Source organism: Halichoeres trimaculatus, unplaced genomic scaffold (genome assembly GCF_033239565.1).
Source record: "Halichoeres trimaculatus isolate MK-OKI-2021-1 unplaced genomic scaffold, fHalTri1.1 fHalTri1_scaffold_5, whole genome shotgun sequence".
Lineage (NCBI taxonomy): Eukaryota > Metazoa > Chordata > Actinopteri > Labriformes > Labridae > Halichoeres > Halichoeres trimaculatus.
Window position 1 is genome coordinate 1,581,081 of NW_027437183.1, and position 17,833 is coordinate 1,598,913.

At 37.2% G+C, this 17,833-nt stretch overlaps 1 protein-coding gene across 1 annotated transcript in view; it reads left to right on the forward strand.

Annotated features, from left to right (window-relative positions):
• Positions 1 to 16,312: 16,312 nt before the first annotated feature.
• Positions 16,313 to 17,833, forward strand: part of rasgef1ba (RasGEF domain family, member 1Ba) — a 128,701-nt gene continuing 127,180 nt past the window's right edge. Inside the window, exon 1 of the mRNA XM_074670627.1 lies at positions 16,313 to 16,464. Coding sequence (XP_074526728.1) covers positions 16,396 to 16,464 — 69 coding nt within the window. The 5' untranslated portion in view covers positions 16,313 to 16,395. The remainder of the gene's footprint in view (positions 16,465 to 17,833) is intronic.

Consider the following 17,833-nt stretch of genomic DNA (forward strand, 5'->3'; position numbering starts at 1 on the left):
AAGAGATGAGATTTGGCTCATCTTTTGTGTGCTATCACATCTGTTGATGTTTCTGCAGAAATCCTTCTGTATGCATTTATTCTGGTCTAATATTCACTGATTTAAAGAGACAGTGCATACATAATTCGCTTTTTTCTTGCTCCATTGGCAGATTTTTTTTTTTTTTACTTGTTACAGCAATTCAGAGCTCATTTTGTCTTTCAATAACTTCAAACAAGACATTTTCTGGACTGATCAGGTGAATGTGGCTCATATTTAGTCTAAAAGGACATTTTATACTGAAAATAAGACAAAAACACTTGATAAGATCTCAGTTTATTGCAGTGTACACAGGTGTGTAAGTGTCTGTGTCTGCCTCGACCCCTTCTCTGCCTGTACGTTGATGTTTTGGATGTTTCTGGGTGGAGAGTACACTTGGCTACCTCAAACAGATGAAGCTTTTTCCTAAATGAGGTTGAAGCTTGTCTCAACTTTCATGAAGAGCGATGCTAGTTAGCTTTCTGCTAACCAAGTATGTTTCAAATACCCGTGATTAGCTTAAGCTAACATGCTAAGTCAGGTGCACGGCTCTTGAGTCTCTCCCAGGTAGAAATGTGATGCTACAGGTGGTTGCTGGGCGAGAGAGTGTGTTCATGTAGTCACGGTCGGAGGCTGTGGGTGCGGGCTGCAGCTGGCACTGAGCCACCGAGGAGGTGGAGCCCAGTTTGGATGTTGTGTTTTCTAACAAGTAACCAAAACTTTTGCATGTTGGCTGATGGATGCATCATAGTCCTTTTTATCTCTTCTTCCTGCTGTCTTCTTAACCCTTCTCCTCGTCCAATCACAGCTGGAGGAGCTCATACCTGCTCTTTAACCCTGACACCACTCCTGCAGCTGTGTATTAGTGTGTGTACATGTGTGTGTGTATTATAAAAGCCACAGCCACATTAGCTGTGGGTAAATCCTCCCCTGGTGTCAACTCTTTGACCCTCGTCTGAAGGATCGGACCGTGTGGGTGGCGAGGAGCAGCTGGTGAACGGGCTGCAGGAAGAGCAGTGGGGTAAGACAGGATCAGCAGAGAGGATGTTATCACTAAACAGCATCAGGGGGAGGGTTTTAACGTTGATGTTACTCTGACATGATGCAGATTAAACTTGAGCATCAGTGCTTCAATTTCTGTCTCACAGTCTGGGTTTCTGGGTCGTGTTCATCGCACCTGTCGGGTCAGTTTTGCAGCTTTGGTGTCGAACGTCATCAGGATTTGATGACTAACTCCTGGTCAATGCAAAGACATCATGCATACTTCTTAAAACCATATGTTGCTTTATGATCTGAGTGATGTTTTAGGCTCACAGACTTCCTAAAGTCTGCCTCAGAAGATGAAAGCACCAGGAGCTCTGGATGTGAGAAAGCTGACTGACGTGTGACTGAGACCTGACAGGTGGGGATGGAGACGGCTCGGCGGCTGACAGGGACGTGAGCTGGAGTTTGATGCAGACAGCTTCTCTGTTCTTCCAGTGATGCATCCTTCCAGCTGCTTTGAGAGGTGTGTAAAGTGGAAATCTAGGTTTTATCCATGTCTTTAAAGAGTCGTTGGACAAACAGCGTTCTTTTATCAACACTCTGGAAGTCAGAGCCCAAAGCATCTCTGTTTGTTTCATCCGATGTGTGAAAACTGTCACACCTCATCTCAGCGAAGGGTCAAACACCATCCACCTCCTGTCGTTTAAAAAGCTCCTCCAGGGAGGAAGAGGAAGAGGAAGAGGGGTTTAATGCTAAAACCGTTGATATGCAAACAGCCCTGTATAAAGAACACAGAGCTGGAGGTAATGAAGCTTTAAAGAAGGCGGAGAGGAAAAAATAAGTCAGGAGCCATTTTTCCTCTGCTCACCTGGATTAAAGTCATTCAGGAGGCACAAAGTCTACTTTATCTTCACAATAAAGACAAAAAAGTTTATAAAACTCTAAACATAGTTAGAATCTAGTAAATAATTATCTAAATGACACATTTTTTGTATTAAAAATTTGTACATGTGATGTCTTGGTTTTTTATCTTTAATAAACTTCAAATTATTTGAAAAATTATTAATAAAAATGATTTAATAAATATGAAAAAATGTTATATAAATTCTATGAATTTGTAAAATTTAAGACATTTTGATGAGTTGAAATTTTTCTTAAAAAAATTTAAATTTCAAAAACTTGCAAAACTTTTCAAAAAATGTGCAAAAATTTTGCAAATTTTTTTAAATTTCTTAAAATTTGCCAAAATTTCATAAGTTTGCAAAAAAAAAGTTGTTTCAAAAATTTGCAAATTAAAAAAATAGAATTTGAATAGTTAGCCAAAATATGCAGGAATAAAAAAAAAGAGATATTTGTCAAAACTTCAATATTTTTCAAAATCTTCAGCCTTTTTGGTTTTAAAAAATGTGTACGTCTTACTTTTTATTATTTAATAAACTTGAAATAATTTGAAAATATATTAAATTATTATTTAAAAAATATATGAAATATAAATTTCATTAATTTGTAAAACTAAGGACATTTTGTTAATTTTTTTTTTAATCGAAATTTTTTAAACTTGTAAAACTTGTCAAAGATAAAAAATTTTAAAATGTGAAAATTTTTTCCAAAACTTTTAAAATTCCTAAAAATGTGCCAAAATTTCACAAGTTTGCAAAAAAAAAAAAAGTGATTACAAAAATATGGAATTTGAAAAATATGGAATTTGAATAATTAGCAAAAATATGCAGGAATAAAAAAAATATATGTTTGTCAAAACTTAAACTATTTTTAAAATCTTCAAAAAAAATTTTTTTCCTGAGTTTGAAAAAACATCAACAAATTTTAGTTCCAAAAAAGTTTTGAAAAAAATGAAAAAAAATCTTGCCATGCCATGTAAAAGCTTTATTTCAAGAGGTGATGCATATTTAGTTCAACTCACAACAAAACTCAAAAACAAATATGGCGATTGTTGTTGAGGTTTCGCTAATGTACTGTTCGCATAAAAGATAAAAATGGAGGCAGCTGTAGGAGTGGGTGGTCAGTGAGGCAGTTAAATACATTGTGAAAGTTCCTCCATTGTTATTTTTTCTTAGTGTCTCACTAAAGCTACGCATCAAGTAGTAACAGCAACACTGCCCCCCATGGTTTCCAGTAGTACTGCTCCATTTGGTTGTTAACTGTGAGCTTCATGGGAACTAACACTAATACGCACAGAAAGAAAGTTATCTTCACGAAGCCTACTGGAGACTTAACCACAGCAGGGTTATGTGTTGTCTCAGTTACCGCCGTCGCACAGGAAGTGATGATTCTTTAGACCAAATCAACAGGCTGCAGTGTTTCCAGCTCCACTTTAGGGGTTCAGATCAGAAAGTCTGGCATCCAAACAGAAGGGGACCACAAAGTGGGACGGTACAGGTGGGTGATTTGGGGACCTGTCCCACAAAATGTGTGCCGTACTGAGACAAACTGAACTGAACCACTTGGTGGAAACGGAGCTTAAAGGACGCTCAGAAAACTGCAGTTTATGTAACATGTGGCGCTGTGGGGACTGACTTGATGACATTTTTCTGTGTGTGTGTGTGTGTGTGTGTGTGTGTGTGTGTGTGTGTGTGTGTGTGTGAGCAGGTCAGTAGGGAATACCACAGAGCAGAGGATCCATCTGGTTTCAGTTGATGCGTGGAATGAATCAAAAATCACATCATTACCCCAAATATCTGCTCATCTCACAAACAGAGGACTCCATCCTGGGTCTGTGGTTCGTGGAGCTCCCTCCATTAAAATTCATGGGCTGTGTGTGTGTGTGTGTGTGTGTGTGTGTGTGTGTGTGTGTGTGTGTGGTGTTGGGATGATTTCCCCTCCCTCGACACGACGTCTGAGCTTTGATCGTCCTCCTCTTTGTTCTTTCTCTTTTGTCGAACACAGAAATCAAAAGGCGTCACGTCGAGAGCGACAAACAGCGAGGATCAGATCAGACAGAGAAACAAACACGGTTTCTATCAGCGAACGATTTTATCTGAGTTACAGTCCAGCTTCTGATTCAACAGTAGTGCACATCTCCAATTTGATGTGGAGCAAACCTCATAATAGCATCTGATCTAAGCATGCTTTAGAATGGTGCGCCAAAAATAAAATTCAAGTCACTGTTTGGGAGGCGACATTTTGTGAAGATTAAGTTCATTTTTTCCTATATTTCTCATGGTGGTTGCGACATTATTTTTCCTGACTGTCTGCTACGCACAGTGTATGGAACCCCAACAGCGTCATAATGAAACAAATAAATACAAGATTTTAAAATAAAAACCATTTTGATAAATGACAGAAAAATATGTAATATGACCATTTAATTGTGAAATATGGCACTTTCAAGTTTGATAGACCAAGTCATTCAAAAAAAAAAAAAAAAAAAAAAAGCGGTATTAAATAAAAGGCCATTGTGGAAAAGAAAATTATGGAGTAAAAAATTGCCTTTGTAAATAAAAATATATTTTTTATTATTTTAGAAAATCTTGGAAAATAATTGAAAATATTTTTTTTAATAAAAAAAGTATGAAATTGTTAAATAATAATTATTAAGTATTTAATTTTAATAATTTGGTATTGAAGAATAATGAAACAAATTTTTAATAACATTACCTAATTTCACAATTAAATAACATATTAATATAATTGTTTGTATTTATCAAAATGGTTTTTATTTCAAAATGTTGTATTAATTAATTAATTTATTTGTTTATTTATGACTCTTTTGGGGCTCCATACAGTGTGCTCAAAGAGGAGAAATCTGAACGCACCAACATGAGGCAGAAATGACATTAAACCAAGAGATATATCACAAGGCCATTTAGTTTGTTAGATTTAAAAGAACAAAGTATGGATCTGATCTATAAGAGAGGATAAATATGATAAAACAGTATAAACAATTTAGAAAATAATAAAATAGGAAACACCAACAAAACAACGGACGACTCCCTTTGCAGCTTCCTTTTACCTGGAGCCAGTTCTTTGTCAGGCGCTAAACTGGAGCTAGCACTAGCTCCAGTTTGGTGGAAAAGGGGTAAAAGACTGCGCACAAACACTTTAGATCCTGGAGTCTGAAAACCACTCACAGAGTCTCTGGAGGAAGTTGAAGTCTGATGCAGCAGATGTTTGTTTTATCCAGATTGTCCGACACTGAAATGTAAACCGACATGTAGCACTTAAAGGGAACGACTCCTTGCTTGTTAAGCCTTCAACACTCTGTAGCCCCGCCTTCTGGTGTCGCCAGCCCATGCTTCACTCATTCGCTCTCATTGGCGTCCATTTGATTTCAACCGTTTACTGCATCTATAGAAGTAAATTATGTTTTTCAGCAGAGGGAGGCGGAGCTTGTCAATCAAAATCCTGCTCGTAAACTACTGTGGGTGAGAGCGGTGTGCTCTTTGGACGAGAGCTCAGCATGGATATGAGGAGAAGATGTGAGATGGCAGAGACACAGAGAGACGCTTCTAGTCAGAAAAGTTCAGGCAGCTCACGCTCCAACTGAGGATATGTCGCCGTAGTTCAGAGAGAAAGAGCGGCGCCATCGTGAGAAAAGACGACGGAGATCAACGTTTAAAGTGTTCATGCTGCTCTCTGTTGCCCCCAAGAGGCCAAAATCATCTCAAACACGCCTCAGATGGAAATGAATTACCACAGACAGCGATACGAGACTGTTTTGTTCCTGTTGTGGGCGCTTTATTTATTTATTTTATCCCACAGAGATTCAGGAGCCAATAAGAGCCTCAGCAGGCGCGCAGCACACTTTCAAAGAGCAGACACAGCAGAGCAGTAAAACCACAGGCTCTGCTCCATCAACACATTTCACAGAGAATTATTAACACAGAGACTAAAAACCATCTCAGATATTTACACCCTGATGATCGGCTCAGGGGGCGACTCAGCGCTGAAGCTACACGTCGTCAGCGTGCCTTAAAAGGCCAAAAGGAGCGACTGAAGGAGGGAAATCTCTAAGCAGCTTCTGTGAAGGAGGCTGAGTGAAGTGTGTGCAGCTCTCTCTGTGTAACACACACACATGTGCACACACACACACAGACACAGACGTAAATCCCTCTCCCCAGCAGGGGGCCGTGATCTGAAGCTGTGCAGTTCATGTAAATTCTGGCTCCCTGCAGCTGTAACAACACATGAGGCTGCGTTCGCCAGCCAACCCAGAGCGTGTCATTAAACAGCGTTATTAAAATCCCGTCCAGCAGCAGGACGTCGATGAGAGCGCGGCTGGAGCACGCCGACGGCTTCATTAGGTCTGCATTTGAGCCAACAGTTAGTTTGGAGTGAAGAGACGCTGTCAGTGTGACGTTTCTGTGTGACACGACAGAAACTCTGAGAATAGATTTATAACAGTCAAACTCTGTGTGTGTGTGTGTGTGTGTGTGTGTGTGTGTGTGTGTGTGTGTGTGTGTGTGTGTGTGTGTGTGCCCTACTGTTTAGATAACGCAGTCTGTGTTGTCATGGATGCTAAACTACATGTTTCAACATATCTGAGACAGACTCTGAAAAAGATACGGAAGATGATTAGGGCCACTAAGAAAAAAACATGTCAATTTTTTTTTTTATATCTTTTTTTTTCCTGATAAAAATTTGGAAATTTGACTTTTTTTTAGAATTCTGACTATAACCTTGAAATTCTGAGGAAAAAAAAAAACAGAATTTATATTTTTAAAAAAAGTCCATTTTTTATTTCTATTTTTTCTGAAAAAAAAATTAGAATTCTGAAATGAAAGTCAGACTTTTGAGAAAAAAGACAGAATTCAGACTTTTTTTTCTCAGATTTCTGAAACTAAATTAAGAATTTTGAAGAAAAAAAGAAATTTAAAAAAGAGTCCAATCTTTTTTATTATTATTATTATTATTATTATTATTATTATTATTATTATTATTATTATTATTATTTTAATTACATATGATCAATTTATTTCCTGAGTTTACTGACTTTAATTATTGACTTTTATTCTTGGAAAAAATGGTTAAAAAAAATAAAAAAAATAAAAATCTGACCTTTTTTTTCCCTCAATGGCCCTTATCCCCTTTCAAAAGATGATGGTAAAAATATATATATATATCAGTTTCTGTAAAGTAAATCACCTCCAACCTAATGGCTGCATTGACTGTTCAACTCGGAGGAGTATTTTCAAAAACAAATATCAACCCTCATTTGTTTTGAAAAACACTTTTGTCCACCAGTAACTGGGCACATCCACCAAAATATGCAGCTCAAAGCATGTTAAACCCATACGTGGTGGTGTTTGTCATACGTGAAACCCATGCCAGCCAATCAGAATGATCCTCTGACATTCAGCTCTGACCCTTGAGAACCAAAAACTCTGTTTTCTGGCGTATACATGGAACCAGAACTTTTCAAAAAATCTTCACTTTGGCCGGAGTTTTCAGGAAACATTGTTTTTAGTGACGTAAAACTGTGGTTCAGTGTGGATGACACAACTTAACGTATAAATATATATGAGGGTTCCCGGTTTCTGGCTACGTGTGGACGACCAAAGACAAGATGTTAACCTCATCTGGCTCTGCTTTGTTTCGTATTAGCTTTGTCTATGTCATGTTACAAACCAGCTCTGTTACCATTCTGGCTCTGTTATGCACTGTATCATATCGTACCGTATCGTATCATTTCAGCTCCATCACCAAACCAGCTCTGTTACCATTCTTGCTCTGTTAAGTTCTGTATCATACCGCATCGTACTGTATCGTATCGTACTGTATCGTACTGTATCGTACTGTATCGTACTGTATCGTGTCATACCATATCGTATACTGTATCGTACCGGCTCCATTGTACTGACTCTGTTTCATCCACAGGTTGTTTAAAACATGAACATAGTTGCAGTGACATCACCTGTTTGTTCCTGGTGCAGGGTATTGAAAGGGATTTTTAATGAAACTGATTGGACAATAAAACAATCCTAATAACCTCTAAACCGTTGAGTTAGAAAAAGAATTACCCACCACTAAGTGTGTAACAAAAGCAAAATAAGTGGTCCAGGCCCAAACTGTTTTTAAACCAGACCGTAAATATGCTTTGAATGCCATAAACGTCTGGTTTTTGACTAGGTGTGTAACATTATTACTATGTACCGTACTAGCTCCATTAAGTTGTGCTGCGTACAGTCTCTGTACCGCACAGGCTTGGTGCTGTACCCACAAGCTTTAGGTTTTTGATGTATAGGCTCAGGTATGTTCTGTGCCGTACCAGCTCTGTTATACTGTGTACCGTACCAGCTCCATACCATACCAGCTCTGTTATACTGTGTCTCGTACCAGCTCTGTTATACTGTGTACCGTACCAGCTCTATACCATACCAGCTCTGTTATACTGAATGCTGTACCAGTTCCATACCGTACCAGCTCTGTTATGCTGTGTACCATACCAGCTCTGTTATACTGTGTACTGTACCAGCTCCATACCGTACAAGCTCTGTTATTCTGTGTACCGTACCAGCTCTGTTATACTGTGTACCGTACCAGCTCTGTTTTACTGTGTACCGTACCAGCTCCATACCGTACCAGCTCTGCTATTCTGTGTACCGTACCAGCTCTGTTATACTGTGTACCGTACCAGCTCTGTTTTACTGTGTACCGTACCAGCTCCATACCGTACCAGCTCTGTTATTCTGTGTACCGTTCCAGCTCTGTTATACTGTGTACCGTACCAGCTCCATACCGTACCAGCTCTGCTATTCTGTGTACCGTACCAGCTCTGTTTTACTGTGTACCGTACCAGCTCCATACCGTACCAGCTCTGTTATTCTGTGTACCGTTCCAGCTCTGTTATACTGTGTACCGTACCAGCTCCATACCGTACCAGCTCTGTTATACTGTGTACCATACAGCTCCATTCCGTACCAGCTCTGTTATACTGTGTACCGTACAGGCTTCGTACCGTAACTCCTGGAGTCTCCCACAGAAAGATGCCGTGGCAACAAGGCATCACTGAGCACAGAGCAGATAGAGGACAAAACATGGTGTCGATTTTCAGAATTAAACAAATTTAAAAAAAAAAATAACAACAACATGAAAGTGGAGAAAGTGACGGTTCCTGGAAGCTTTGCTGCAGAGAAGACAGAGAACCGAATCTGTTATATCTAAAGTACATTTTCTATAATCTCAGGACTTTCAGGGATTAAACTGAGCCGCTCCAAGAAGTGTTTTGGTATAATTTCACACACCAGGATTAAAAAAGAAGTCGGTTTCAACAGAAGCAGCCTCTACCTTCAGGAAAAATAGATATTTAAAGATATGGTGTCGACTGTTTGGGCGTCAGCTCGCAGCACAGCGGGTCAAAGCGAGGGCGGATGAGTGTTTGGGTCAGACGGACATGAAATATGACGGATTTCGTTGATCCAATTCCAAGAAATACAGTGTAGGAGAGGATTTACCCAGAATGCTTCAGACAACAATAACATTAGGGATGAAAACTGTCTGAGGGGTCAGAGGAGGGACACCGAGAGAGGGTGATGGAGGGGGAGGAGATGGGGAGATCTGGAGGTTGTTTCTGTCTCTGCTCGATAGAAACACAGGTTAAGAGGTAAATACTGCAGAAGTAAAGTCTGATTAATGATAAATGATGTTATTGTGATGCTGCAGGTTCACATCATGTATGGGGCGTTGATTATAAAGTCGCACACACTACGGATACTCAGCTACGTTTCAACATTTAGTTTTCATTCTTAATATTTCTAAATCTTGAGCAAAGATTTCTGAATATTTGCAAAGACTTCCAGAAACTAAATCAAAATTTCCAAAACTTTGGCGGTGATTTCTAAATATTTAATTAATAATGCAAATTCAAAGCCCTGCTCACCGGTAGCATCAAAATAAAAGTTTGAGGAAGCGATCTACCTAATTAGAGTTTTCAGATGTCAAGATCTACTTCTTCGATGTCGGCCACAGAATCTTCAACAGCGCCAACATAGAACTTGTCGTGTGAGTGTGAATTGACATATAAGCTGAATTTAGAAATCGTACCTCAAGATTAAGAAATCTTGACTTAATACTAAGACATATTCGAAAAAAGATTAAGAAATCTTGACTAAATAAAAAGAAATCTTTGATCGTGTTTTAGAAATCCTGACTGGAGATAAGGAAGTCTTGACGTAATATTGAGAAATCTTTGATGAAGATTTAAAAATCTATTTTTGATATTGAAAAAATCTTTACGCAAGATCAAGAAATCTTAGCTAAATAATAAGAAATCTTGACTTAATATTAAGAAATCTTTGCTCAAGATTAAGAACTATATGCCCAATAATAAGAAATCTTGACTAAATACTAAGAAATCTCTGATCAAGATTAACAAATCTTTGCTCAAGATTAAGAAATCTGACTCAAGATGAGGAAGTCTTGAAGCGATATTGAGAAATCTTTGATCAAGATCTAAAAATGTAACCTTGATTTTAAAAAGTCTTTGCTTAAGATTAAAATATCTTTGTTTAGATTTAGTAATCTTGACTAAATAATAGGAAATCTTGACTTAATATTTAAAAAACCACTTTGCTCAAGATAAAGAAATCTTGACTGAATACACAGACATATTCAACCAAGATATTGAAATCTTGACTTATTTTTTGAAAAAAATTGTTCAAAAATCTGAATCTCAAAAACCTTGATGGAAGAATTAAAAATCTTTAATCAAGATTTAAAATTCTCGACTAAATACTAACACATCTCTGATCAAGATTTAGAAACCATGACTAAACATTTAGAAATTAAGACTTAATATTTAGAAATCTTTGCTCAAGATTTTTAAATCTTGACTAAAAATTTGGAATTCTTGACTTAATATTTTGAAATAATTCATCAAGAATCAGAACTCTCTGCTTAGGATATAGGAATCTTGAATAATGTTTAGAAATCTTGACTTAATATTAAGAAATTTTTGATCAAGATTTAGAAATCTTTGCTTGTGATATAGAAATCTTGACGAAATGCTTAAAAATCTTGCCCAAGATTAAGAAATCCATGCTCATGATTTAGAAATCTTGACTAAATACCAAGAAATATTTGATCAAGATTCAGAAATCTTGCCTAAATATTCAGAAATCTTTGCTTAAGATCAAGAAAGCTCAACTGAATAGAGCTAAATGTGGAGAATTGTTATTATTTGTAGTGTGATTCGGCGCCTTCTCTTAACGATGTCACAGAATAATGAAGTCCATGAATCAAATGGGGATGAACTGACCTGCCGTTCTGCACATGTGCAGTCTGCGTCTGTTTGGAGGATAATCATCTTTGTGAGAGGGTCTGTGGTGGTGATTTGGCTCTGAGTCCTCAGACTCCAACAGGTGGAGGAGATCCCCTCTGGATGGGGCTGATGGATGGAGGCGATTACAGGCCTGATCATTACTGCAGGAGGAGGAGGAGGAGGAGGAGGAGGAGGAGGAGGAGCAAAGAAAGGCGGCGTGGAGTCAGTGAGGTCTCCTCGTCTGTTTATCCTCCTCTCTGCTTGTCGCTGTCACCACATTTTCCTCCTCGTCCTCCTCAGAGAGCTGCTGTTACATTTATTCATCCTGACGGCGTCATGCAGTCTGACCTTTGACCCCGCTCCCTGCCTCAGACAGGAACACGATAAACGCCGTGTTTCTGCAGAGATGAGCTGAGGCTTCCTGACAGATCTCAGAGAAACAGACGGACGGAGGGATTGAGGAAGAGGAGGATGTCTGACAGAATAAGAGCACACCTGGGGATTGCATCGCAATCCTCTGCAGTGGCTCCTTATAGCTTTGTAAAATATTACTGAAACAAAGAATTGTTATTTTTCTTCCAGAGGGTATTGATGATTAAAGACACTGACACTAAATAAAATCCTGCGTTAACATTTAGTTGAACTAAATCTTCATCCCATCTGTCAATAAAGCCTGCCACCGCTCTACTTCACCTCCTACAACATCAACAGCCCACCAACTTTCCATGCACCTGTGGCTAACCTCAAGTTTTACAGCCCTGGGAAGATAACTACATCTACAAAAAGACTCATCTGGAAGAAAACACAGATTTTAATTCTGTGTGGATGGATTCATTTAACTGACAACGTGCTGGATTAATATACATGACTGATATGTGGCAAGACAACAAGTTATTATAAGCTGAGTGATATTTTAAAAATTCTTTCATATGTTTCGAAATTTTTGAAAATGCATTTAATTTCAAAACCATTTTTAATTTTTGTATTTTTTTAATTTCATTTTTTAGTTTTGCAATTCTTGTTTAATAAAATGAAATTTTGGCATATTTTTGAATTACATTTTTTATTTTAACACATTTTTTTAAATTTCAAAATTTCTTGTATTTTTTTTATTTTTTTTTATCCTTTTATTTTTGCAAATTTTTAAAATGAAAATAAAATGGCAACATTTTTATATATATATTTTTTTTTAACTTCAAAATATTATTTATTTTTTTTGCAAATTTATTAAGAATAAAACACTTAGACGTCACATGTACAATTTCATAAATTAAAAAAAAAAATCTTGTTTTGGTCATTTTTCACTAGATTTTAACTTTGTATTTTTTTGCCTTTATTGTGAAGATAAAGTAGATTTAGTGGCTCCTGAATTACTTTAATTCAGCTGTGTTAAGGCTAAAGGGCTCCTGTGAAAGTAATGGTTGAAGACACCTTCTCTTAATGAAAAAAAAGGCAAGATGTGGTACCTTAAAGAGGGGGTATTTTGCTCCTTTTTTTAAAAAAAGTTTTTAGCCTTTATTCTGTCCCTCTGATTCCCCTGTAGTATCTTTATATAACTGTCAACTAAACCCTCCTTTTGTTTCACCCCTGTCTGAAACACTTTGTTTAAGCGACTGTCTCTTTAAGGCTCCCCTCTCCACAAACCCCCTCTCCTCTGATTGGGCGGCTCTCTTGAGGCCATTTAGGGTGGAGCTTAGGGCAGATCTTGATGTTTGAGGCCCAACTGCGAGCAGTGTTTCTGAATTAGTGACATTGTCCCTTTACTGAGCGACTTTTTGGTGGCTTTTTTTTTGTTTTTTGTTTTTTTCTTGAAGCAATTAGCGAGAAATCCAGAAAAGCTGCTAGTTTGACATTTTTCCAAATTTATTACATTTCAAAATTTATTTTTTTGTTTCAATTTTTTGAAATTTTGAGGTTCAAATAAAAGATATTTCTCCATTTCTTTATTTTTTTTTAATATATTTTAATTTTTTTTTTCTTTTTCAATTTCAGATCCTTAGATTTTCATGTATGAGAATGATAAGTATGATCAGCTCACAGAGGGACACAGGGATTTCTCCAACATATAAATACGTAGACGTCTGAAAACCTGAAGGTCTCTGTTTCTTTTCTGATTTCTCCTAAAATCTGATCCTCGGTGTCTTTGCGTGTCTGGACCTCCTGGCCCACTAACTCTGGCTGGTTGAGTGTCACACTGCTCTCACCTGCCTGAGAGCAAAGACTCACATCAGAAAATAACCACGGATGGAGAAATGACAGAAAGAGGTGCTCCATCTAAAAAAGGATCTGGCTGACGTGGTTGGTGCAGAAATACAACAGCCATGAAAGTACGATCTTTAAAAGGATGCTTTTGCGTTTTATCAACTGTTCCTAAATGAATATTTTACCTCCCGGTGCATCCAGACACTGAAGGTTTGAAGGAAGCTGAGTCTGAATCCTGAGTTTCCAATAAAAGATGCAAATTGAGCAAACGGAGAGAATCACACACACACACACCTTCCTCACACACCTCCCTCACATGCTAAGAGTCCATTAACTCTCTGATATCATGCAAACATGGAGGAATACGATCGTACATCCTCCCTCTGCTCACAGCGAGGCTCCATGATGGAGCCAGGTGTTTGTCTGTCTGATGAATATTCAGCTCGTCTCCGAACCTCCAGGACTCTCTGTGAGCTGGATACAGGCTCCGTGTTCAAAAATCAAACACAGGGAAACCTGAGCAGACTCATCCTGCATCAGGTGTTAGAAGAAACTCCTCATGTGATCTGCAGTTATTTTCACTTCTGTATGAGTTTCATGTTGGTGATTCTTCTCCTTTAGCCTCAATGTTTTAATAATCCTGACGCCAATCACTCCTCTGAGAGTGCTTCACTTTTCTGATACAGCATCCTCACACCTGACCACACCTGGTCTCAGGGACATTAGCCCAAATGCTTCTTAACCCCGCCCCAAACCTTATGAGGGTATTTTACAGGAAAGCTACTGTGAAAATAAGGAAGCCCATTTTGACCAGTTAAAATAAATTAAACGAGGTGGGAATTATGAAACAAAAAGTCATAATAATGACAAAGAAATTTATAATTTTTAAAAACAGAAAAAAAAAATTACAATCATGAAAAAAGTCATGTTGATGAATTTGAAAAGTCAAAATTATAAACTAAAAAATTATGAAATAAAAAGTCAAAACTATGAAATTAAATAGTTAAAATTTTGTGATTGAAAGTAATAAAAAAGGGATTTTAAGTCAGAACTATATGATAGAGAGTTAGAATTATGAAAAATAATTTTAAAAAGTCATATTCATGAGATTAAAATGTCAAAATAATGAGATTTTAAGTCAAAATTTTGAATTTAAAATTACGAGATCAAAATTCAAATTGTAAATAAATCAAAAGTCAAAATTAAAAACTAAAAGTTATGCAATTAAAAGCCAAAATAGGAATTAAAAGTTAAAATTATAAAATAAAAAGTTCAAGAACTGAGATAAAAAGTCAAAATAATGAATCAAAAAGTTTACATCTTGGGATTAAAAGTCAAAAATATGGTCAGAACTATGAGATAGAAAGTTAAAATTGTAAAAAAAAAAAAAAAAAAAAAAAAAAAAAAAAAAAAAACATTTAAAAAAGTCATTCATGAGATTAAAAAGTCAAAATAATGAGATTTTAAGTCAAAATTTTGAACTAAAAATTATGAGATTAAAACTCAAAATTATAAATAAATCAAAAGTCAAAATTATAAACTAAAGAATATGACATTTAAAAGTCAAAATTATGAATTAAAAAGTTAACATTATAAAGCAAAAAGTCAAAATTACGAGATAAAAGTCAAAACTATTTAAATTTTTTTTTTGAGATTTTGTGAAAAAAAGTAAAAAAAACATGGGATTTAAAAGTCAGAACAATGAGATAGAAAAATAAAATTGTGAAAAATACATTTAAAAAATTCATATTCATGAGATGAAAATGTCTAAATAATGAGATTAAAATAAAAAAAGTTAGAAATAAATCAAAATTAAATAGTATAACACAAAAAGTCTAAATAATAAGAGAATAAGTCACTGTTATTTGATAAAAAGTCAAATGAAAGGAATAATCTTGAGATGAAAATAGCATAGTTTTGACATTTTAAAGTCTAAATTGTGAACTAAAAATTTTGAGTTTTTAAAACAAATAATGAAATAAAAAGCTAAAATTATTAAATAAAAAGGTAAAATAATCAGGTTTAAAAGTCAAAATTTTGAGATTAAAAAGTCAAAATCATGAAATTTAAAAGTCAGAATCATGACATCAAAAATCAAAATAATAAGCAAAAATAATTGGTGCTTTAATTTTCACTTTTTTATCCTTTGTTATGAACTTCAGTCTTAAAAATATGACTTTTTATGTCTTAATTCTTTTTCATCATATCATTTAGACTTCTTTCTCTTTTTATTTTAATTGGCAGAAATGGGCTTCCATAGAAAAAGTTTGGTCAATGTCAGGGTGAAATTGACAGATGTTATTTTACACACCTTCTGAGTGAAAATTTCAGTGAGTTTTGTGCATGTAAAAGAAAAAGAAGTATTATTCCTTTTAAAGTCAGGAGTCTGTCCTGATTTCTGTTTTTTTTTTTTTCTTTTTTTTTTTCTTTTTTTTTTTCTTAATTAATTTTTTTTTTTTTTGATGCAGTGAAGTTTCAAATCTCTGATTTTGCTGCCGAGAAATAAAGTTCAGGAAGTTAGTGAAACAGATTATTCCACTCAGGGTGTTTTGGGGGAAAGACTTCCACCAAACCTGAAGCTGGGCGGCAAACCCTGTCGATGAAAACCACCTGACAGCCTCTGGCCCCGCCCACTCCCCCTCAGCCCTGCCCCACCTGTCCGCGTGCTCTCCGCCGCTGACGCTGAACCGCTCCGTCACTCTCGGAGGATTTACGCGGATAAAACTCCTCTTCCTCCCGCTGCTCTGCGCTGTGTCTGACGGCTCTCTGCTCCTCTCTGCTCCTCTCTGCTCCTCTCTGCTCCTCTGCTCCTCTCCGGGGTTTGCTCAGGCTGCTGGAGGAGGAGAAAGGAGGGATGCGCGCAGGGTCCTTGAACGCCTCACAGAAGTTGACGCCGCTGACAGGAAGAGGACCCTCCTGTTGATTCACTGCTTTCAGGAATATTTCTGCAGGGGCACTTTTTATTTCTCCTCCACATGGCGAAGTTCCTGGCTGAGTTACTGGGATGTACACTTCCGGACAAAGGGACTCCTCCTCTGATCGAGGTAAGAGCGCTGAAATGATGAGTTTCTCCTCTTTGGTTTGTTCTACCTGGATGAAAATTCACACTCTGCCTCCTCCATGAGTTCTCTATGGCAACAGGCTCCAGCTTCATTCATCACTGTGACTGACAGTTGCTTTGCTGCTGCGGATTACTGCGCATTATTCGCCTCTTTACGCAAATCACAGTAATGTTCCTAAAATATCAGATTATGCTCCATCTCCGCTGCTGCTAATGAGTCTGCGCCGACCTTGTGTGACTTTCTGCTGCGCCCCTGTGCTCTGTCACAGTGTCACAGTGGGAGTGGGTCCACTGCTGCTGGTACAGCATCCTGTCAGAGGATGTCTCCGGATTATGCTTTTTGATGCTGTGCTGCCAGAAAGTGGTGTTTTGTAAGAAGTGACTGGCTCTCAATTTATTTGGGTCAGTGTGCCACACACACACTCCAACACACACACTCTCAAACACACACACACAGGAGTGCAGGTTTTTCTGTCTGTGCCTGAGGATTCTCCTGATGGATGGATCTGCTGCTGAGTTAACAAGAAAAAGCTTTCAAAGGAACTTTCTCGTCCTGTCTGCTGGTTTTTGTTGGACACCGTCATGTTTCATTCATGTTTCATTCATGGACCAAACCCAGCTGCAGCGCAACAAGGAAACATCAATATTTTACCAAACTAGTCATGTAAAAAGTCTTTAAAATTGAACAAATCATCGCTCGTTTATTTTCCCAACAGAGGTAAAGCTCTCACAGACAAAACGTTTTTAAAAAATGCAGATTTTTCTGGATCATAAATGTTCAACAGCGTCAAACATCCAGGATCAGTCTGCTGCAGGAATTCAGCTCAAGAAACTTAAAGTGAAACTTCTTTAAAGGTCATCGTCCAGACTGAGGTCAGAGTTACTGAGTGAGCTACGATGGCCAGTGGGTGGGACCATATGCAAAAGCCACAACATAAATGCAAGATCAGAGCAAAAACACAAATGCAAAAGCCACGATACAATGAAGAAAGCCACAACATTAATGCAAAAGCCATAACACAAATGCAAGAGCCAAATTATACAAATGCAAAAGCCACAACATTTATGCAGAAGCTACACAATAATGCAAAAGGTAAAAGTCAAATGCAAAAAGCCAAAACTGGAATGCAAAACCCTCAACACAAATGCAAAAGCCAAGCAATACAAATACATCAGCCACTACATGAATGCAAAAGCCACTAAATTAATGCAAAAGCCACAACATTATTTCAAAAAGCTATAACACAAATGCAAAAGCCAAATCATGAATGCAAAAGCCACAACATCAATGCAAAAACCAAACATTAATGCAAAAGCCACAACTCAAATGCAAAAGCCATATAATACATGCA